A 22312-nucleotide genomic window follows, 5' to 3' on the forward strand; every position below is an offset into this window, starting at 1 on the left:
GGGATCTGCCCTGGTTGACCTGCCCTGGTTTCCCATGCCACCCCATCCCCTCCTCCCCTGGCATCTCTTTCTTTGCCATCATCCACCCCGAGACACCTGCCTTGAATCCTCTCCACAACCACGGCCCATCGGTCTCCTAGTATCCTTTATGAGCTGGTGGCTGGGTAGGGGTGTTCTGTGGCGCAGCATGGAGAAGCAGGGAATCCGAGGGAGACGGGCCTCAGCTGGGGGATTGGAGGATTGGGAGAGCTAAGGATGTGAAAGGCATACTCTTAGACAAGGGCGGGTCCTCTCTCCTGGACTAACAGGGTTTCGTGAAATGAGACCCAGGACTCCTCAGGGATTTCAGGAGTTGATCTGGCACCAGCTGCTTCCCGTCTCTGCTGGGTCTTCCCTTGATCTCAGGGAGCCTGGCCGAGGGCAGCCTGGCAGCCACCTTACCTGCAGGTAAGAAGGGTCAGGCTCACTCTGGACCCCTGTCCAAGTGCAGGCACAGCTGGGACGGCGCTCTTTGCCCCGGATGCTGCTCTGGCATCTCCACTCCCCTTTCGTTTAGAGGGCATTGGTGGTTTGTTAGTTTTTCCCAACACTAGTACACCTATATTTTATTCTTACATCTTCAGAAAGCTCTGTGTTTACATACAGAAGGCCTCTCTCCACTGTGAGTTCACCTATGTCTGTGAGAAAGTGTCGCCGATGTCTGTTTTCAGATCTGCTAACCTAACTGCCATTTAAGATGGAATTGGCTTGGCCAAAAGATCCTGCTACGATTGCTGCTGGGTGTGAACCAGCGGCACGGTGGCTTTCTGGTAGCTCCTGTCCTTGGGCTCATGTAGACAAGCACCTCCCCTCTTGTCTCTGGGAGGAAAGTGAAGTCTAGAGGGCAGGTCTCCCTGGTAAAGCCATGCCCAATGTCTCCTGGAGTCCAGGGATTCCCGGGAGGGCTCCGCAGACTGTAGGTTCAGGGCTGCCCATGTCAGGCAGAGGTGCTGATGGAGAGTAAGGTACATTAGGCACAGGTCCCGCTCTGACCGCTCAACTGAATGCCCCCCGCATCTACCTCTTTCTCTCAGAAAGGCGCTGCATTTGGGCCTCATGCTCAGTGCATCCCCACATGGCCGGTTCCTAACATTCACCAGGTCGGACTGGACAGTGCATTGGTCCCCGGGTGCCATTCTGCCCACCCACGGGTGTGGTGGAGGCTGATTTCCAAAGCAGCTGAGCAAGCTGGTCATGAATCAGACTCAAGTAAGCCCTCTAGTGAAGCACTGGGGCAGAAGACAGCGTGCCGAGTCCACAGCGCATGACCCAGCCGGACAGGGAGCACTCAAGGTTCATGGAACGCAGAGAGAGCTGGGCCGGGAGTAAGGGGAGCTGTCCTCAGCCTGGCCGTCTCTCGGGGTGACACGAAGTCACTCTGCCGTCCTGCCTGTCCTTTGCGGCATGGAAATTTCATCTGGCCGACCTGAGCCCGAAGCCCTGGCGGGGAAGTAGCACAGTCACATGGTGACACCCTAACATGAGAGGTGGAAGCTGGCCGTGCCCCATGTGAGTGTTAGGTTAAATGTTGTCTTCTAAAACTCACGGACAGGGGTGAGGGGGTGGTGAGCAGCAGCAAATGGAAGATGTCGACCTGGCCTTCTGCCCTGGTGGCTCCTGGTTCAGTAAACGTTCAACTGTTAACCACAAGGCTGCGGTTCAGACCCCTTGGAGAACAAGGCGCTGGCTGCTCTCGTATAGGACGCGGTCTCGGAAACCTGATAAGAGTCCCTGTGAGACGGAAGCCACTCAGGGCCAGTGGAGTTTGGGGAGGGGAGGAGGGAGAGGTTGGGTTTTCTTAAAGGGATCTTTAGATGTCTTGGGGCCAAGTTCTTTGACTTCAGACTGACTTGGACCTAGCAAACCTACAATGCAAATTTGAGGGTGAACGGGGGCCTTGACCTCAGAAAGAACGATGCTGAGAGGGTGCGCAGCAGAGAGACGGCAAGTTGAGTGCTATACCTAGCCAAGAGACGACGGGGAAAACCTGCTGGTGGGAGCAAACGTCAGAGGGGGACCGCTTCCAGCCTGAGTTCCCACGCTCCTGGGTGGTCTCATCCCTCCGAGAAACCCCTTCTCTCCGAATTTGAGCAGGTGGAGAGGGCCTGTCTCCAGAAGTCACTGTGCGGGCCTCAGGACTGGGACCCGGTGACAGTTTTACCTTGAACTACCATCTCTTGAACTAGTCACATTCTCTGCTCACTTTAGTTACCTCTCTTCCCGTGAGGACAAGGGTCCTGTCTGGGGAGCGGGGTGGGTAGAAGCAAGGCAGTGTTGCTGAGGGGCCAGGGCAGCATTTTAATGGGCCAGCCGAAAGTCAAGCAAAGGAGCTCAACTGAGGCCACTTTGCAAAGTTCTGTGTCTGAGCCCACACACAGGTGGGCACGGGTCATCTTGGCCAGGCAGCATCACACAGTCATTGGGCCTCAGGTTCATCCCCGAAGAGTCGGTGCCTGGCACTGAAATGTCCTCGGACCCTGTGGGGAGCTACTTTGATATGGGAGCTGGCTACTTTGATAGCTACTTCTCAAGGTCTAACTTGCCTACTGCCTGCCTCTGCTTACAGCCGTAGCAGCAGAGCTGCCTTTGAACCTACTTCTTACTTGTCACCACAGGCCCCTTGCATAGTCGCTGGCGCAGACTTTTCTCACCCCCCTGCCCCCCTCCTCCTTGGTGCCTCTTCCCTCTGCCAGAGGCCCCTTAGCTCTCTCAGCTGGCTCTTAGCGCTGGGAGGCTGGGATTATGGTTTGGACCTGGCAGGATGCAGACGTGGTTGTCGCAACCCCAGCCTCAGGAGAGGGCCTGGCTTTTGACTTAGATCAGGGACCTGTTCAGGGCCCAGGGACCTGCCTCCCAGGTGGCCAAGGAGCATGTCCTGGGGCTGCACAGAATTGCCTGCTGCGGTGTCTTGTGAAGATGGAGGACGCCTACATGTCTAGCCGGGAATTCCACGATCGGGCCCCCATACAGTGGGGTTTGCAACCACCGGCACTGCACAGAAAGACAGCTAAATGGCAGGGGAGACGTTTGCAGTGGGTGGTTCTGTGAAAAAAGCCGTTAAACACAGTTTATGCCTACTGTAATTCCACTTCTGCTTAATGTTGAGAAACAAAGCTCAGGAAAAAGTAGATTAAAATGATCCTGTTGTTGCCGTTGGGGGAAAAAAAGTTAAATACTCCAGAACGGTAGCACTGCACCCCCACCCCCAGGTGACAGCTCACAAGTATTTCTGTAATGAACTTGTTTACCTTTTCTACTCAGGAAAAGAACCCCAAAATTAAAGTTTTTAATGGGGGTGGGGGCGGCCAGGACAAAAAAGTGAGGGGGGGAGAAAGCCTTCAACCCCACTCAGAGAGGCCCCTAAGTAAGCCAAACCAAGCCCAGGCCCAGGGAGTCGATTCTGAGGCCTTGGGGGCCCGAGCGCTGCCCCTTGGGTTTCCCAGGCGGTTGGTCTCTATGGAAGCAGGCTGCCTCCGCCTTCTCCAAGGAGCGGCTGGGGAACGCACAGAGGAGACATCACGCTGGACCAGCCAGTGCCCAGGGACGCCTAAGGGAGGGGGATTCCAGGTGCTGCTGGTGGTGAAGGGACGGAGCCTATGGGCCTGCGCTGGCTGAACTGTTTATTGTTATTAAGCTTGAGCTGCAGCCTCCCTCGTGGGAGCCGCACTGGGCGTGGTGCCGCTGGCCAGCCTCACACTCGCCCGCCTCCTCGCGTCCTCCCACCCTCGTTGGAGAAGCACAGCGCCCCTCCAGTATTTTCTGGTGTGTCCAGGGTGAGCCCCTGACACGCCCTTGGCCTGCTCTAGCACCTCCTCCCGCTAGAGAGGAGAGAGGGCTCCCTGGAGAAGGACCCCATTGCAAGCCTTTCCCAGGAGGTGAGGTTTCAGCCTGCTTTTTTGTCTGACTATGGAAAGGAAGGAAGAACTGAGGTCTCCTGCGAGGGCGCCCAGTTGGTGCTACTGTGGCCCAGGAGCCGCCCTTCACCTGAACGTACTGGCTTTGGCTTGATTGAAAGTCCGCTGCTGGAGAGGTCACTGACTTGCGGCCAGTGGCAGGGTCCAGAGGTATATACTTTGAGCATGTCACCAGGAGGGGCCAGTCCCTGGAGAAGGACATCGTGCTTGGGAAAGTAGAGGGTCAGTGAGAAAAGGAAGATGCTCAAAGAGATGGACCGACGACACCGTGGCTGCAAGAATGAGCATAAGCACCGTCGTTGTGAGGATGGCGCTTCTCTCTCACAGCCTCCACGCACCGCACAGCCAAGAGGCATTCAGCCCAGGGGTGCCACCTCCCTAGCTTGGCGGGTTGCTCCCCTCGGCCCGGCTGGGTGGAGTGAAATGCGCAGAAGGGACCGGGTTTCGGGTCTTCCAGGATGACGTCAGCATCTGTGTAGCTCGCTTCTTGTCCCAGAGCTCGTTTCTGGGGACACTCACCATTTGCCGTGGTGTTGGGAGGGAGTGGGGGCGGGCAGGCCCAGGCTTAGATATCACCGCATGTAGACTGAAGAATATGGGTCCTCAACCTGGGATTAAAAGGGAATGGGATTTTCACACAAAATGTTGCAGCCCCCTGGTGAGAGCTGGCCAAGGGCAAAGTGAGGCCTGAGCATGTCCGCCTTGTAAAGGAGGTCGCTTGATGCTGACAGCAAGATGAGCTTGCGGTTTCCCCAGCCCTGCCCGACAGCAGGAGTCCCCGTGCCCAGGGGAGTCCTTACTGGGTAGCCCAGTAAACTGCCCCAGCCAGCCTTCCCCTGCCTCTCCAGATGGCTCTCTTGCAGACCTAGCGTGAGCCTGTTGCAGAGGTCAGGCTTTGGGAACTTAACACTGCCCAACTGTGGGGACCTAGAGTCCCAGCCCCCAGAGAAAGCCCAGCTGACCTCACAGCCTGCCAGTGGGTCAGGTCACCAGTAAAAGAGCTCCATGGCCTGGTGCCGCGTCTCCTTCCGGGACCTTGTCTTGCTGCCGGAGAGGCTGAAGCATCCGTGGCCTCAGCTCTCAGGTCACCCAGGGGACCTTGCCTCCTACCTGCCCGGGCCCCTTGGTGGGCCACATCTGTCTGTCGCTGCTGTGCAGGAGCAGCAGAGCACAATGCCACCCTGGGAAGCTGGCTTCTGTACGTCACTGCCTCGGGCCAGGTCAGCTTTCCAAAGAACACCCACCAGCTGTAGCCCAGTTCCTGCCACCACCCTCTATCCGCACACGCTGCCAGGGGACCTCTGTAGGGTGAAGTGTCCTTCACTGGTCTGTCTGCCTGTTTGGTTTGGGCAAGGAGAGAGGCAGCTCGGGGAACTAAATAGAGTCAGCGCAGGTTTGGGGATGTAGGCGAGTCACTTCTTGCTCAGCCTTGGTTTTCTCTCGCCACAGTGGAACCATTGCCTTTTGTAGACAGCGACGGCTCCCAGTACAGCTTCTTGGGCCCCAGCAGTCCCTCTCCCGCTGCTCCCCTGCCTCACTGCCTGCCTCTGCCTCAACATCTCCCTGAGTGGGGGGGGCTCTCCTGGCGGGGATTCTTTCCCCAGGGTACCCCATCTGTCCTCACCAGCCCAGGTTCCAGAGTTCTGCAGAAACAGCAGATGGTGATCCCAGCAGCATTGACTGGCTGGTCAGCCTCTCTTCTGTCTGTCTGTCTGTAAGTCAGTAATGTTTTCCCAACCCTAAGTTTTCCCCGCTGTGCCTTCAGCAAGTAGGTGTTGCATACCAAGAGCGTGCCAGGCCTTGTTCTGTGTGCGGGGGACAAATGAGACAGACGGAAGCCTCTGCCCTGGGATGCCCAGCCCCCCCGACTGAACAGGGGCTGCACGTCGTCATGCAGTGGGGTGCAGGTGCAGGTGGTTGACGCTACTGAGACCTGGACAATGTGAGCCCACCCAGGGGCAGAAAGGCCTGGCAGTCTACTTCTGAAAAATCAGCTGTGTAGAGCCCAGTTCCAGTCCGCCACACCTGGGGTCACCAGGAGTCGGGAGGTGCCTGGGGAGGCCCCTCCTGGCTCAACAGTCCAGGCCTCTCGGTAAGTCCAATGCCTTTCAAGCTCCTTCTCCTCAGCCCTTATGGTCACAGAGGTCCTCAGAGCTACAGAAGTCTGGAGAAAACTGGGCAGAAAGACTGGGGTCCTGCAGCAGCCCCTAGATCCTGTCCCTTTATACAGGCCCTGCCCCTGGTTCCAACCCCCACTCCCCCGTCCATGCCCAGGGACCTGGGCCCTAAGCCACCTTGCCTTCCATGCCCACTGTGGGAAACTGGGAGAGAGGAGGAAGCATCCCGGTGCAGTCGGCTGGCTGGCTGGCAGCAGCCGTGATAGAACTGAGCGATAGTACAAGTCCTGAAGCCAACAAGCTTGCCCACTCCCGCTCTGAATTCTCACTGCCCACATGCTCTGCCTGAGCCGGGCTGGCCCTGGGCACTGACCCTGTGGCTCCCTCACTGTGAGTTGGTGGCAAGCCCCAGCCCTCACCTCCAAGTGAGCGTTGGTCTGTCTCCATTCAGCTCAGTTTGGATTCTCTGCACGTCAAACGAAGCTGCTCTCCCCTAGAGCTGGAGAGAGGGCCGCAGGACTTTCTAGTGTAAGGACGTTCGTTGAAGCGATTATTCTGTGAGAGGCGGGGCGGCCTTTGGCTCTCACCTTCACAGGGGCTTGTACACCCCTAGACCCGTGGCAGAGCCAGACTGCTGCCCACACTGTCCACTCCCAACATACCGCGCAGAAAGAGAGTGGAACCCACTTTGGGTGTGTGCTGAGTAGAACCCTGGTGGTTACACAGAGTGGTTACACATTAGGCTGCTAGCCAACCAAAAGGTCGCCAGCTCGAAACCACCAGCCGCCCCCAAAGGAGAAAGATGAGACTTTCTGTTCTTGTTAACAGTCTCAGGAGCCCCCACAAGCAGGTCTACCCTGTCCCGCAGGGCTGCTGGGCGCTGGGCGCCCACATTGGAGACGCAAACACAACTCCCTCCCATCGAGCCCCTCCCGACGCCCAGCAGCCCTGTGGGACAGGGTAGACCTGCTTGTGGGGGCTCCTGACAGAGTAGACCTGCTGGGCAAGTCCTGCCGGATGGTCACCTGCCCCTGAGGACCTTCAGCAGGGGTCCTCGCCTCTTTGCCCGCCTCTGCCTCTGTGAAGAGGGGAGACTGTAAACCTGACCAGGGTGGGCGGCCAGGGGAAGGGGAATGAGGCTCTCTGAGGTGCCGCCCTGCCTGGCTGGGGAGCCTCCCGTGCCCTCACACGGCCGCAGAACCCAAGCCAGGCCTACGCGCACGCAAGGCAAGCCTGAAGGCGAGTTTCACTTAGACTTGGGAGCCTCCGTATGTAACATGTAAGGAACCCTTATGAGCTGAAGCTCCTAGGCCAGTGACTGGTTCTACCTCGTGGATCCCCTACTGGTCAACTTACTAAGGACTTGGCACAGAGCTGGGCAGGAAGTAAGCTCTCCATAAATGTTAGTATGAAAGCAGGGGGGGGGGTTTGTAAAACTTTCTAAAGGCAGGGCCCCTTTTTTCCCTGGATAAAGAACGTCTGGCAACTTCCAGAAGCGCTTCTGCCCTCTGAGTGTTTGTAGTCACCACGCCAACCAACCCCACAGGGTGCGGAAACCGGGAAGAGCCTGTGCTGGCAGCAGTTTCCTCTGACGTCCACCAGGTCCTTTGGTTTGGTTCCTGTTTGCGTCTTTCTCTCAAAGACCGGGAGCCTGCTCAGTGAAGGCCTCCCTCTCCACATGGACCTGATGTCCGCCGTGAGCCTTGGGGCTAGCATGGGTGTGTCCGTGACAGTGCATGCAGGCGGATGAGTCAGTGTTTTGGCGCGCATGAAGAGATGCACCATTTGGTTCACTTCACATCCTCACCTTAGGGCCTTCCTCATCATGTAGAAAGCCTGGGTAGGGGACCCCACCCTGTGCCTTTGCTTGTCAGCAGACTCTAGGCTTTGGCCCTGAGGCCCTGTGGGAGCTGTGTGGCAGCCCTAGGTCAGAGTGACACAGGAGCGGTGCCTGGGTTTCCTGGACCCTCCACTGCACAAAGGGTGTGGTCTGCAGCCTAAGCAGACAGGCGCTGCTGTCTGACTTCACCGCCCCTTCACGCGGGTCTCTACATAGAGCCTCGGCAGGAGCCCTCTGGGATAGCAGCTACCACCACGAGGAGTGGAAAAGCCAAGAGACATACAGGAATTTAGGCGACACCGGGGGCAGCGTTTTTGATAAGAGGGGAAAGCACAGGCCAGTCAAGGAGTGAATACCTTGCCACGTGGAAAACAAGGTAAACTTGGATCCTTGCTCTTAAACCTGGCATCAGAACAAAATCCCTGATGGGTTATGGCTTTATTGTAAAAAAAAAAAAAAAACAACCAACAAGCCCATAGAAAATCGGCAGCGTGTAAGTGGGGAATCCCTGCCGGGTGGAATCAAGCTCAGCGCTCGCCATTCGTCCGGGTGGCTTGCTGGGCCTCGCACTGCCAGGCTGTGAAGTGAGGATGACCGCAGTCCCGCTTAGTGTGTGGCCTGGCTTCTGTGTGAAGCTATGCAGACATACGGTGTAGGAGGAGATAAGTGAGTGTGTAATGAAAGAAGAGAAAACCCTCCATCCCACCAGTAAGTGAGAGCGCGCCCTAAGAAACTCACACCTCAGAGCTGCCACGACGTGCCTTTCCTCGGCGGTCCTGCCGGCAGCAGCGTGCAGAATCCGGCTCACTCCCCACTGAGGGCAGCAAGCCTGTCTCTCTGCCCCAAACCTCAGCGCACACAGCCTCGGACACGACCTTTCTTTTCTGGGTCACCGAGAAAAGACGTACATGCAAAGCTGCTCACGCACACGCAGCCTGCGTGTGACGGCAAGGAACTACGTAGCCAGGCAAGTACTGAGATCCGAATACAGCCGTGTCCCAGGTGAAGATGCAGCTTAGAAAAGGGCGGTTGGTCTACAGATTCTGATGGGGCGCCGTCTCCTAGACACAGTAAACCCACCACCTCTCTGCCACCACGTGCCCCCCACTCGCAGGACAGAGTCCAACTGCCCCTTGGGCTTCCAAGGCCGTAACTCGTGCAGCCCAGCTTGTGACCCACTGCGCCAGCAGAGCTTCTGGAGAGAGGTTGACCCAACCCACTGCCATCGCGGCACTGCCAGCTCCCAGTGACGCTGCAGGGCAGGCAGAGCTGCCCCGTGAGGAGGGCTGTTCTGAATTGCACGCACTTGGTCACACCGTGTGGGCACTGGAGGGACGTGCAGGACAGAGAGTGGTGACGGGTGCTGGGGGAAGCGAGCGTGTTGTGTCTGGAGTGATAGCCAGGCTCTGGGACTGAAGGGGGCCAGCCGAGACCACGTTCGTGATCCACTCTTTGACACTCAGTTGTTTCATTTCTCATTATCAGCCAGACTGTGTGTTTTAAAAGGGAATCTGAAAATACCTGTTTGGTGGCAGTTATGAAAAAGGTCCTGATGGAGCAGCAATTAAAGCACCTGGCTCCCAACCAAAAACGCAGAGGTTCCAATCCCCCAGAGTCTCCTCAGAGAGAGGGGGGACTTTCCACTCCTGTAAAGATTCACAGTCCCCAAACCCCACAGGGCCAGTTCTTCTCTGTCCTACAGGGTCGCCGGGGCCAGTCACCTCTGCAGCAGTGGGTTTTTATGGTCACCATGAATGGCAAAGACATCATCCCGGGGGTTAGCGTGTGGACCAGCGAGCCCGAGCGCCTGTCTCCAGACCCTGCCCCTAGCACGAGGCGTGTGGCTCAGCCACATTGCCGAGCTCTGTATGCCTCAGTTTCCTCACCCTGGGGTGGATGGAATGTGATGTGGGGTGCACGAGCTGCCGTCCTCCCCGTGGCCTCCTGCTGACAAGACTCTGGGGAGCCCCTGGCCACTGTGCAGCCCTCTTGGTGTCTGTGGGGGAGGGAAAAACGTGGCTCAGCCACACAACCGGCCACCAGCTGTCCACTCTGGAGTGGTCCCAGTGTCGTCCTCTGTTCTCAGGGGTCTAATGTGATGGAAGAGCAGGACCTGCGGGAGATCGGCATCAGTGACCCACAGCACCGGCGGAAACTGCTCCAGGCGGCACGGTCCCTGCCCAAGGTACCCATGACTGCTCTTTGGCCAGACCCAGAACCCTCTCCCTCTCAGGGCCTGGCTGAGACCATGGAGGGACCAGGCGTGGGGACATACAGACCATTGAGGGGGTGTCCAGCAGGGCCAGCATGAAGTCATCTTTCTCCCCATGCTAAGAGTGAAGCTCTCTAGAGCAGGGGTCCTCAAACTACAGCCCGTGGGCCACATGCGGCCCGCCGAGGACATTTATCCAGCCTGCCGGGTGTTTTTGCCCCATTTGTTTTTTTACTTCAAAAAAAGATGTGCAGTGTGCATAGGAATTTGTTCATAGTTTTTTTTTTTAAACTATAGTCTGGCCCTCCAACGGGTCTGAGGGACAGTGAACTGGCCCCGTTTAAACAGTTTGAGGACCCCTGCTCTAGAAGGTCATTGACACACTGAGAACGTGAGGCTCCACCGAACCACTCTCCGGGTCTTGGGCCCACAGCCCCAGCTTCATCCTGACAGACAGGCAACTCTGGGGACTTCATGGCCCCATCCTTCCTGAGAGCCGGGGGCTGGTAGCTGTGTCCAAGTGCCCTTCCTGCTGTGCTGGCACTGAATCTGGGGCTCTTGTCTTTCCACACCCGCTTCTCAGTCACACATAGTGTTCCTGCCCTCCTCCCAGTCCACATCCTTGGTCTCCTCGGGGCTCAGGGTGGGCCACTCCTCCCCCTGCCTCGCCCTTCAGTGCTATGGGGCTCTGGCTGCCAGAGCACTCAAAGGCAGGGCTGGGCGGTCCTCCCAGACCCCTCATGGCCGAGACCTCACGCCTCCAGCCTCTCTCTGGGGGCGGGCCAGTGGTCGCTGAGTGTGTGACGTCCAAGCAGTCTCCCTCTTGGCCCCCAGGTGAAAGCGCTGGGCTCCGATGGGAGCAGTCCCCCGTCTCTGCCCTCCTGGTTGGACTCCCTGGGGCTGCAGGACTACGTGCACTCCTTCCTGTCCAGCGGCTACAGCTCAGTGGACACTGTGAAGAACCTCTGGGAGCTGGAGCTTGTCAACGTGAGTGTAGCACTACCGACCCTGTCGGGCCTTTTGGGTTGACAGCCTGGTGGCTGAGGCTGACCTGGGCCCGGCCAGCTGCTGACCACTGCCCCCCGCCCTGCCCTGTGCACACCCAGGTCCTGAAGGTCCACCTGCTCGGCCATCGCAAGCGCATCATCGCCTCCCTTGCAGAGAGACCCTACGAGGAGCCCCCTCAGAAGCCACCGCGGTTTTCCCAGCTGAGAGTGAGTCTGTTTTCCTCCTGGCAGGAGTTACGAGCCCTCTTGAGAGGCAGCAGGAGGAAGTGAGCCCACCCAGCCCCCACAGCAGGGCCTCACAAGCCACCCAGGAGGGGTGAGTTTGGGGCTGGCCATTTATGAGTTCTCTGGCTTGCCTCTCATCCCAGGAAGAGGAGGTGGTCTACAGGAGAAGCGCCAGTATAAACTGAAGTAGAAAACAAAACCTTACAAGACACAGGAAATGAAAAGTACCAGCAGCAGAGGCCTACGCAGCCGGGTGCTGTGTTGAGGTGGGGGGGAGGGCCCGGAGGGGGGCCCCAGGGGGGCCCCACCCTGCACCTGCTCACTGAAGGAGCCCAGGAGGCCCGGCAGCCTAGAATGCCCAGCGTTGGCTGTTCTTGTCGAGGGCCGGCCTCCGAGTCTGAAGGCAGAGTAGAGCTGCCCGGACTGGTTATGGAAGCAGGTGGTGAGGGCTTCCTTCGGAGAGCTGCCGTGTGGGTTTGAACCGCTAACCTTTCAGTGAGCAGCTGAGCACTTAAGCATTTGGACTCTCAGCCCTCCAGGCTCTGAAGTAAACCTCCTGGGGCAGGTGAGGAGGATAAGAGATTCTGTAGTCTGAAAACCTTGAGTGATTGGTGGTGTGAGCCAGGTCCATGTCGAGAGCAGGCAGTTACAGGGAGTGCTCTCCCCGATGGGTCACTTCTCTACCGGCCTCTGAACAGGGGGAGGTTTGTCCCCCAGACAGGAGAGAGCTGAAGTGCACCCTTGTCCTGGGGGCTAAATGCCAGGCTGACATTCACTTGTGAAAACTGAGGAGACTCAAGAAATTGCTTAGGGTGTGTCCAGAGCATCAGATCTGGCGCATGGATTGTGACGGTGGCTTTGAAAGTGGCTGTGGTCCCAGGCAGGCACTGACTGTGGTGCTTGTGGTGGCCGCCCTGGCAGGACAGGGTGTCAGCTCTGGGCTCCAGGAAGACTGGTGGTCTGGGTTGGGACCAGCAGGGCACGTCTCCCCAATCCTGCTGCTTGGAACTGGGCCGATGGGCTCCAAGGGTCACTGGCTCTCTCCCCTGACAGTGCCAGGACCTCCTCTCCCAGACATCCTCCCCGCTGAGCCAGAACGATTCCTGCACTGCGCGGTCCGCAGACCTGCTGCTGCCTCCTGGGGACACGGGCAGGAGGCGGCACGACAGCCTTCATGACCCGGTGGCGCACTCGCGTGCAGAGCGCTTCAGGATCCAGGTGGGTCCCTGCCGTCCCAGCCCAGGACCCAAACTTGTCAGCCTTCATATACTGACCTCTCCGGCTGCCTCGGGCCCCTTGCTTGCCTGCCCAATCCTCACAGAGTTCTCTCACCCCAGTTTTCTCCATCCCCCATCCTCTCCTGGCCACCGCCCCTACTGTCTTACCTGGTTCTGCCCCAACCGACTTCCTTCCAGCCAGCTCCACAGCTTCTGCTCCTCCTGCCCAGGCCAGCGTCCGTTCTTCTGTCCGTTTTTGCAGCCCAGCGGTGGGCACAGCTGGAGCGACTCCACATTCCAGAAGGCTGGCCAGTCCCCTGCTCGGCCGCCTCCACTGGGCCCCAAGGTTTCCTCACCCACCTAAGGATGTTGCTCACCAGGAGTGCTGCAGGACTCCCAGGCCCCAGGCTTTGACCATGCCCCCCATCTGGTCAAGATTGACAAGTGTTCCCCATGCCCCCAGGGAAGCTTAGCTGCAGCCTTCCTCTCAATCCACACTCCTCACTTCTGCCCCAAAGATTTGCAGAGCTCGCTCTCTGGGGGCTTAGGTGCTCTAATGGAGTTTCGGCACAGTGCTGGAAAGGCAGTTAGGGTCCTAGCTGAGGCCCCTGGCCCTGCCCGCGCTATGGCCAGAGGACACCCTTACCACTAGCCGTGGATGTGGGCACGTCACTGACGCCGACCAACAGGTCAGGTCCCAGGCCCACCCAGGATTCCCGCCTCGGTTCTTTGTGCTTGAGCGGCAGCCTGGCCTGTGCTCACAGCCCCTCACAGCCCTGCTTACACTGCTCCCTCCTATCTCCAGATAGGCTCCTCCTCGCCTTCTATAAGACTCCTCTCAGACCCCTCTTTCCCCCTGAACCCTCCCGGATGGAGCCCTCATGCTGGGGGCTGGTCCCCACCCTCCACTCGGTCATTGCTGCCCTTTGCTTGGTGTTGAGAGCAACACCACTGCCTCGGCTGCGTGTCTGCCTCCCTGCCCCATCGGAAGTCCCTCTGCAGAGGACCCCCAGGCTCTGACACGCCTGTGCTCCTCAGGAGGAGCACCATGAGGCCAAGCTGACCCTCCGTCCCCCGAGCCTGGCTGCCCCCTACGCCCCCGTGCAGAGCTGGCAGCACCAGCCCGAGAAGCTCATCTTCGAATCCTGCGGCTATGAAGCCAACGTGAGTAGGCTGCCTCCCAGCCCCAGCCCTTCCTGGCCGGGCTCCCGGCAGCCCACTGGCCCACAGCCCTCCACCCACCAACCCAGGCTTTGGGGCCCCTCTCCTCACACGCCCCGGCAGCTCTTGGGGAGGGTGGGGACCAGAGGAGACCGGGCCCCCCCCCAGCCAGGTCAGGGGAAAAGGCTGCTCCCAGGAGAGGAGCCCGCAGGTGGCCGCCGTCCGGGAGTGGGGCCTCTGCTCGAGGCAGAGCGGGCATCCTCAGCCTGCACTGCTCACCCGCAGTATCTGGGCTCCATGCTGATCAAAGATCTGCGAGGGACGGAGTCCACGCAAGACGCCTGCGCCAAGATGCGGGTAGGTGGTCTGTGATCGGGGGGTGGGGGGCGGGGGGGACAGGGCCGGAGGACAGAGACAACTTGTGAGAACACCGGTCACCCGCAGCCCTCTGTGTGGGGTGGGAGGTGGTGAAGCTCTGGGACCAGGGTGGCCTTCACCCTGAGAAGGGGTGCTCACAGGGCCCCCATTTCCTGTAGAAATCCACCGAGCACATGAAGAAGATCCCCACCATCATCCTGTCCATCACCTACAAAGGGGTCAAGTTCATCGACGCCTCCAACAAGGTAGGGGCTCTCACAAGGACTGTTGGGCGCAGTGGCACCCTTCTTCCCATCAGAACCTGGGGGTCCAGGGGCAAGTAACCCTGATGCCCTTTCTGCATTCCTGTGGTGTCTTCCCCTCCACTGACACACACACACCCCATTCCCACCACCTAGCCAGGACCAGTCTCTGACCAGCCCCACTGTCCATATCCCTGGGTCCCAGCCTGCCCTAGCCTCCTACAGTGGGGACCTGCTGAGCGCCCACCCACCCACAGGCTTGGAGGGCACGGTTCCCTCCCTGAACAGGGCTCCTTCCTCAAACTGCTGCTGTTGCCCCCTCCTCACAGCCCCCACATTCCACACAGAGCTTCTGGAAGGTGGCCGGGCCTGCAGAGGCTGATGGGTAGATGCCATTGTCACACCCTCAGTTGACCCGGTCAAAGGGTCAAAGGTGTAGGCTCCAAACTTAAATCAAGTGAAGTTACAACCCGCCCCAGCCCATGCCAGAGAGCACCCACAGTGGGGAGGAAGTGGTGGGGACGCCTCGCTCGGGGCTGGGACCGAGAAGGGAGAGTGATGGTGTCAGCGGCGGCCTAGGCGGCCTAGGGAGCCAGTCAGTCCAGGGGCCACTTTTCCCCGCAGAACGTCATCGCAGAGCACGAGATCAGGAATATTTCCTGTGCGGCCCAGGACCCAGAGGACCTCTGTACCTTCGCCTACATTACCAAGGACCTGCAGACCAGCCACCACTACTGCCACGTCTTCAGCACCGTGGATGTGGTATGTGCGCCCCTTCTCGCTGCAGCAGGGAGGCTGTGGGCCCTGGGAGGTCACGGGTGGGCAGGCTGACCACACATGGGGTAGGCTCCATGTAAAGGTGCCCAGCTCTGGGCTGCCACTTAGTGGTGAGCCCCTGGGACTGACCACCTGGTCTCCTTCCCCTGCACACAGGGAGGGGCTAAGGCCCTGGGGCAGGGGTTCTGAACACTGAGCATCTTCCTCCAGCTTCTCATCCAGTTCTAAGTCAGGACACGCCTGTCCCCCACCCCCGCCCCCTGCCACCCCTGCTCTGAAACCTGTGTGATGGTGGGTGGGTCAGTCAAGTCGGCTCTGACTCGTAGCAAACACAGCTGGGCCCTACACCGTCCTCACAGGTGTGAAATTTGAGCACATTGTTATCAATCCATCTCATCGAGAGTCTTCCTCTTGGCCTAAGAAAGGCATAAGAGTCAATTCTGACACTCACAACCCTGTGGGTTCCCCAAGGCTGTACGGCTGGCTTGACAGGAGCAGAAAGCCTCCTCCTCCCATGGGGTAGTTGGTGGGTTCAGATCACCGACCTTACTAGCAGCCACCACTACACACCCCCACCCCCACCCCCACCACCACCACCACCACCCCCACCACCCCTCACCCCCACCACCACCACCACCACCCCCACCACCACCACCACCCCCACCCCCACCACCACCACCACACCCCCCACCCCCCACACACCCACACACACCACCACCACCACCACCACCACCACCACACCCCCACCCCCCACACACACACCCAGCAGTCTCCTAAAACACCTGAGAAGCCATCCTTCTCCAGTAGACTTTCTCCCTGGCAGTTTTTGCTCAAGCTAAGCTCTGAATGCCACGGGCCAAGAGGGCACGCAGGGGTGGGACCGCCTCACAAGGCCCAGTGGTGGCCTAGAGGCTGCCCCTTCACCACAGGAGTTTTGTCCAGGCCCCTGCTGCCCTCAGAGGGAATAGCTCTTTCCTGAGACTGTGGCTCCCCGGGCACAGACAGCTCCGGGCCTCTCCAAACCCCTGGGGCCTCATGCATCCTGATACTGGGCTGCTAACCGAAAGGCCAGCGGTTCAAACCCACTCTCTGCTACCAACGAGAAATGAGAGGCTGGCTGCTTCTGCGAAGCTTTCCTGTCTCCGAAGGCTGATGGAGCCGCTCCGCGCTCCCTGTCGGATCACTGGCGCTCAGACATGACTGAAGAGTAGCGGGTTTCTAATTCACTCCTGGGCTGTTTTGTAAATTAAATGGAGCCGTGCACACGTGGGTCTGCAAGTCCCCAGGCCATGTACACAGTCACAAGACATGGGCACCTACTGTTTTTAAAGCACCGCTTTCTTCATGCTAAGTGGTTAAGTTCAGGAATACGGCAATACACATGGCACTTTTCCTGCAAGTGACAGGCCTGAAGTCCACCACCGTGCCCCCGGGAGAGGGACCACGCCACCGGGTTGGGGTGCGGAGGGGGCACGCACTGTGCAGATAGCGAGAGGGAGGAGAGAAAGGGGCGCAGGGGTACAGAGCCGGAGAAGCCGAGGGAAGGACTACAGCTTGTGAGCCCCCAGGAAGTGATGGGGAAGGCACTGAAATCTGGCCAAAGCTCGCCCAGTGGGAGGGTGTGGCTCATGGTGGGTGCTGTCTGTCCTCTGGACCCGGCAGAGCCATTGTGGCCATCTCCCCAGTGTTCTGAGCCCAGGCGTGAGGAGACGTCAGCCGTGGGCCCTGCTCCGCCTTCAAAGCCATGGTTTCAGCAGAATCCACTGTACTCTGAGTCCCCGGGTGCGGAGGCAGCCAGCAGGCAGGGTTAGAGGCATGGGTTGGAGCACCCTGCCCACCCCCCAGCCCACCCACTAGAGCTGTGCTGTGTCCACCCGCAGAATCTGACGTACGAGATCATCCTGACGCTGGGGCAGGCCTTTGAGGTGGCCTATCAGCTGGCTTTGCAGGCCCAGAAGTCCCGGCCAGTGGGGGCATCTGCAGCCGAGATGATTGAGACCAAGTCCTCCAAACCGGTGCCCAAGCCTCGGGTCGGCATGCGGAAGTCAGCAGTACGTGCAGCAACCCCGCGCCCCCCCCCCCCGCCCCACTGCACCACCCCACCCTGGTCTGGCTCTGAGAGCCGGGGGCAGGGAGCTGGGCACCACAGGGTCTGCTCACACTGGCAGACGGCTGGCCCCCGGGTGTGGCTACTGTCGGCGGTGGGGAGCAGCCCCTCCCTCCCTCCCCCTCTCCGCTCAGCCAGGGCTGCCGGAGCGTGACCCTCCCGTAATGCCGTCCCCGTGTCTGTGTCTGCTTTGCTCTGCACCCCAGGTGCCGCTGCCCCCCGATAGTCGCTGTTGTTACTGTCACACCTGCACCACCCATCGTCCTGCCTACCTCCCGCTGCCGTCTGTTAGTTCTGGAGTCAAGGTCTCTACGTCTCTTGCTGTCTGTGTGTCAGTCCCCCCACCTGACTGTGAGCTCTGTGGCTGAGTGGCCTCACCCTCTGTGGCCTCTGTGGCCTCTGTCTTCTTCCTGCGCACCCTGTCTGTGCATCAGTCCTCTTTGTGTCTGCCGTGTATCCTCTCGTCGGCGGTCTAGGGGGCTGCTGTGGCCCCACAGAGGGGCTTCCTGAGCAGCATGGAGCCACCAGCCCCGCAGCCCCACGGACGGGTTTCAAGAACTCCCCGGGAGAAGGCATTGTCCCCGGGGGGGCCCTTCCAGCTGGTGGGTGGACTCTGCTGTGGAGACCGAGGGTTCCTGGGCAGCGGGCACGCTGGGCCCTGCTGAGACGGTGGCCCTGTGCGGAGCCCTGACTCTGCCCTTTCTCCTTGTTTGGCAGCTGGAGCCGCCTGATTTGGATCAAGATGCCCCGTCTCATGCCAGTGTCTCCTGGGTGGTGGACCCCAAACCAGACTCTAAGCGGAGCCTCAGCACCAAGTATGAGACCACTATCTTCTAACCCCCACCCCGCCTCCACTAGTCTCACTGTGCCTTTGCCATCGGTCTTTCTGCTGTTCGCCACACTCTCCTTGCGCTGCGGGCCACGGCCCGACACTGTACCCTAACAGCTCTCGTACCTAACACCACCGTGCACTGTGAGTCGGCCGCCGCCTCGCGCTCAGGACAGTCTCGGGGCGCGCTGCCTTGGAGGCGGGCACTGTGAATATTGGGGGCGGGCGGGTTGTGCACTAGCCCGGCGGCAGCCAAACACCACTCACCTTCCTGACACAACCAGCCACTGTGACCGCCCAGTGCCAGACCCCCTGTGCCCTGTGCAGCCCTCCCCTGCCCCTCTGCTCCAAGGTGCTGGCCCCTGGCATGGTCAGGGCCCCGGGAGGCTCCAGGGCCAGACTGCTTTCTGTGTGGGTCCAAGATTCGTGCCAGGCCCTTGGACACCTACCTGACTCCAAAGAAGGGGGCTCTGAGCCTCTGAAGCACCCCAGGCTGCTCCACCCCAGACTGCTCGGCCCTGATGGGCTTCCGTTCCGGGGAAGGGTGGCACACTGTGCCCTCCCTCGTGTCGTCAGCAGCGAGTCACAAGGCTTGGAGCCTGGCTCCGCGAGGAGGAAGCCTGCAGCCTGCGCCCCTCGTCCTCTCCGCGAGGAGCTGCTCTAGGACAGGGGCCTGGACTGCCACCTCCACTGTCCTGCACACCTCCGTGGCGCTCGCCCACAGTGCGGGCTCAGACGCAGGCGGCCTTCTTGCGGTCCCTCCCCTGTCACCTCCCTTGGCCTCCTGGCGCCTCTGCCTCTGAGGGGAGAGGCCGTGCAGTCTGCTGTTGGGCTCGGGGCCGGGATCTCAGAGTTGAGTCTGAATCGGAGGCAGCCCTCGGCTCTCCTGCATGGTCACGGCAGCCTAGTTGCCAGGAGACAGGAAAGAAACTATTCCAGTAGGAAGCCCGCTGCATGCGAGAGCCCAGTAGGACAGCCGGTGATGGCCAGCAAGCTAGAGGTGACACCCAAGTGGAGCGCACAGGGGGCCCTCAGCCTGCCCATCCACCGTGTGCCTGTCTTCCGCGCAGACGTCCTGAGCCGGCCCACCGAGGGCTTGCGGGAGGCTGTGCGGGCTTCTCTTCTGCTTCCGCATCTCCTTGTAGGGCCTCCTCCACCACCTGGTGCAGCCCCGCTTGTTAACCCTTTCCTCCCCCGTTGTGTTTGCTTCTGCCAAGCTGAACCAGCGTGGAGCCACATGCTGCGGGACCATAGCCACCCACAGGCTCCTGCAGCCTCGGAGACGCAGCCCCGGCCTGCACCACCAGCTCTACAGAGAGCCCGGCCTGGCTGCAGACCCCAGGCCCCAGCAGACAAGGCGACCTTCAGAGAGCCAAGAGCGGACACGTCAGAATCCATTTTTTAATAGAAGAAAATTTTTTGGAGGAAAAAAAAACAGAAACTTTTAGCACTTGGCTCAAACCTCTAGGTCTTAATTGCCAGTCTAGACCAAGGACCATAAGGTTAGAGGCCAGGGGACTGAGATTGGCCCAAAGGCCAGTCTGCCCATCCCCCGATGGCCTCGGGACAGGCTTTTGGGGACGGTCCGCAGCGGTGGCTGTGGGTGAGCTGGAAAGGGCAGGTCCAGGGGGCCAATCAAAGGCAGCCTGTCACCTGTCTTCCCAAACCAGCCAGGTGAGCTGCCGTTGTCTTTGAACCAAAGGACCTGCTCCTGTGGCAGAGCCTTCAGTCAGAAGCCAGCTGGAGCGGCCCGGCCACAGCAGAGATCCACTCGCTTGTGGTGCCCCCAGTCTGCAGGCAGAGTGGCAGAATGGAGTCGGGCACATCGGCTGCTGCAACGCCCACCACCTGCACAGTCGGGGAAAGGCAGCTGCGCCCTGAGTGGGCAGGGCAGCGAGGGCTGCTCCCGCCAGGCCTGTGTGGCGGCCAGGCTGGCTCTGACTCCGGATAACTGTGCTAACTGCAGCCTCAGCGGCCGGGCTGGGACGCGACGGCTTGTCTCCGGCCAGCCAGACAAGGTGACGGTCGACTTGAGTCTTCCCGATGGGGCCCTCTGCTGCTGCCACCAACACCGTCCTGCTGGTCGGCTGTGCGCCTTCCCTTCTGCTGTGCCCTGCCTCCCTGCTGCTGGTGAAGTCCTGGTGGGGCGTTGCCCGTGCCCCCAGGGCAGGCCGCAGCGAGGGCAGGCCTCCCTCCCGTGGATGCGAAGAGACCTCCTGCAGTGCTGGCATGGGTCTCTGGGTCCCAGAGCCCATCCCCAGTCTCGGCAGCAGAAGTTGTGGGCGGTGCGCTCCTGCTGATGTGGGTACAGAGGCTGTGCTCCACCAGGTCCGGGCCTCCTGCGCTCCCAGCCCAATGGGACAGGCCACCCCCCACCCCCACTCGTTGGTACTAAGCTGGGGCCTTGATGCCTAGAACTTCACCTCCTGCACCCTCAGGACTGGTGAGGAGCCCCACCCACTAGTCCTGTTTCCCCCCTACCCCCCCATGACCAGGGCCCCTGCGCCTCAGGGTGGACCTGTGCCCACACTTCCTTGCTCCTAGAGGAGGGACGGTGCGTGTCTGCGGAGCCTCCGGTGGAGGCGGCAGCCCAACAAGGAAACTAGACACTACGAGGCTGCGGATGCGCTCCAACCACAGGCAGGAGTCCTCTCCCCGTGCAGCTGCTACGTCTTATTTATTCAGCACGCTTTCCTGCCGGAAAGCCTTAGCGAGGCTGCGTTGGGTGTGCATTGGCCGGTTGGTGGTTGTCTGTCTTTGAGACCGATTTCTATCTCAATATTCAAGAGAGAAAAGTAACTAGACTTTTCTACCCTCCCTCCCTCCTTCTTCCACAGCCCTCCTCCGGGGCAGGTGCTCCCCTCCCCCTGGGAGGACTAGGGCAGCTTAGCGGACAGGCTCCCCGAGGAGAGGCCCTGCTCCGACACTTCTCTGAGTGCGGGTCACACGAGTGTTTCTGAATGTGAAGGAGTCACCGCCACCGCCCGGGGCGCTATCCCTGCTCTCCCCCTCCAGCCAGGCTCTGCGTAGGCAACACTTCACGCCCCCTCCCGGCGGCGGGTGGGCCTTCCAGGGTCAGAGATTAGTTAGCTCCCTGAGGAGCCTTGGGTTTGAGCAGGCAGGCGGCAGACCTCCCTTAGCGAGCCAAACTGAGCATGGCCTCAGGCCCCCGGCCTGCAGCGCAGCGTCGTCGACACGGCCGCCCGAGTCTAGCAACGGGGCTGCGTTGTAATAAAAATGTTATTTAATCTTTGTCTCTGTATTTTGATACTTGAATGACTGCTCCCCCTTTTGATTTGACTGTACATAGGATTGTTAATGTGTCGGGTGTTGTCTGGATTATGACCATCTTGTGGTACAAACATAAGCAATCTGCAACGACACAGACTGACCTCACTACACGCGGGAGAGGGTGCCTGTCCCCAGCTGCCAGCCCTGGTCTGTGCTTTCCATAACTGTACGACTTAGAACAGACGGAGCAAATAAATGAGAAACAACACGGAACCAGCCTTGTTCTTTGGAGTCTGTCATTGGACAGTTTCTGGGGGGGTCCCTGGCAGAGGGGGGCGGGGACACGGGCTAGCCGCCAGCCCCGATGGGTGGGTCACCAGTGGCCCAGGCTGCCTGGCTGGGGTGGCAGCGTGAAAGCTGTGTGTCTAGAACCTGCCAGAGGCCCTGCTGTTGGTCTTTTCTTCCTGGGGAACATTGCATTCTGGGTCTCACATAGATCATCACATGCCTGTGGTCGCTACAGCGACACGCAGTGCAGCTCCGTAGGCCTGGACCAAGCATCCACCTGCCGAGCAGCAGGGTCACCCCGCTGAGAACAACACAGCTTCCCCTGGAAAGGAGCTGGGGCAGTTCCGCACACAGCACACGTCAGCTGAGTGGCCGTGCTGGTACCTTCGCCGGGATGAAGGGGAGGATTGGGGAAGACAGAACAGTAACACGGAGCGTCGTGACCTGAGCCCCTATGTTCCAGACCCTGCTAGAAACCGTGCTGTCCCCGTCCTTGGGAACCCCCGGCTCTCAGAGGGAAACAAGGTTCGGAAAGGCTGGAACACTGGCCGGGGAGGAGGCACTACGCCTAACATGATGAATGAATACACAGCTCATTGTAAAGGCGGCTCACCCATGCAGGGAAAGGCTCCCTAATGGTGGTACAGCTCTTCTTGCTGTGATTGAACTATTCTGGGCCAGTAAGACTTAAAACAAAAGCCACCTGGCCAGGGGCAACTCAACAGGAC

The 22312-nt window shown here is 59.8% G+C and overlaps 1 protein-coding gene across 5 annotated transcripts in view; it reads left to right on the plus strand.

Annotated features, from left to right (window-relative positions):
* The window catches only part of ANKS1A (ankyrin repeat and sterile alpha motif domain containing 1A), a 209982-nt gene extending 188413 nt beyond the window's left edge, over window positions 1-21569 (plus strand). For 4 of the 5 annotated variants that reach the window (XM_075555504.1, XM_075555507.1, XM_075555509.1 and 1 more), the window contains 10 exons: window positions 9997-10095; window positions 10957-11109; window positions 11229-11336; window positions 12408-12572; window positions 13610-13735; window positions 14018-14089; window positions 14269-14355; window positions 14977-15114; window positions 17010-17180; window positions 17954-19267. In XM_075555504.1, coding sequence (XP_075411619.1) covers window positions 9997-10095; window positions 10957-11109; window positions 11229-11336; window positions 12408-12572; window positions 13610-13735; window positions 14018-14089; window positions 14269-14355; window positions 14977-15114; window positions 17010-17180; window positions 17954-18073 — 1239 coding nt within the window. In that variant the 3' untranslated portion in view covers window positions 18074-19267. The other variant, XM_075555506.1, reaches the window with a different exon arrangement.
* The last annotated feature ends 743 nt before the right edge of the window (window positions 21570-22312 follow it).

The sequence above is a fragment of the Tenrec ecaudatus genome, chromosome 7 (genome assembly GCF_050624435.1).
Source record: "Tenrec ecaudatus isolate mTenEca1 chromosome 7, mTenEca1.hap1, whole genome shotgun sequence".
Classification (NCBI taxonomy): Eukaryota; Metazoa; Chordata; class Mammalia; order Afrosoricida; family Tenrecidae; genus Tenrec; species Tenrec ecaudatus.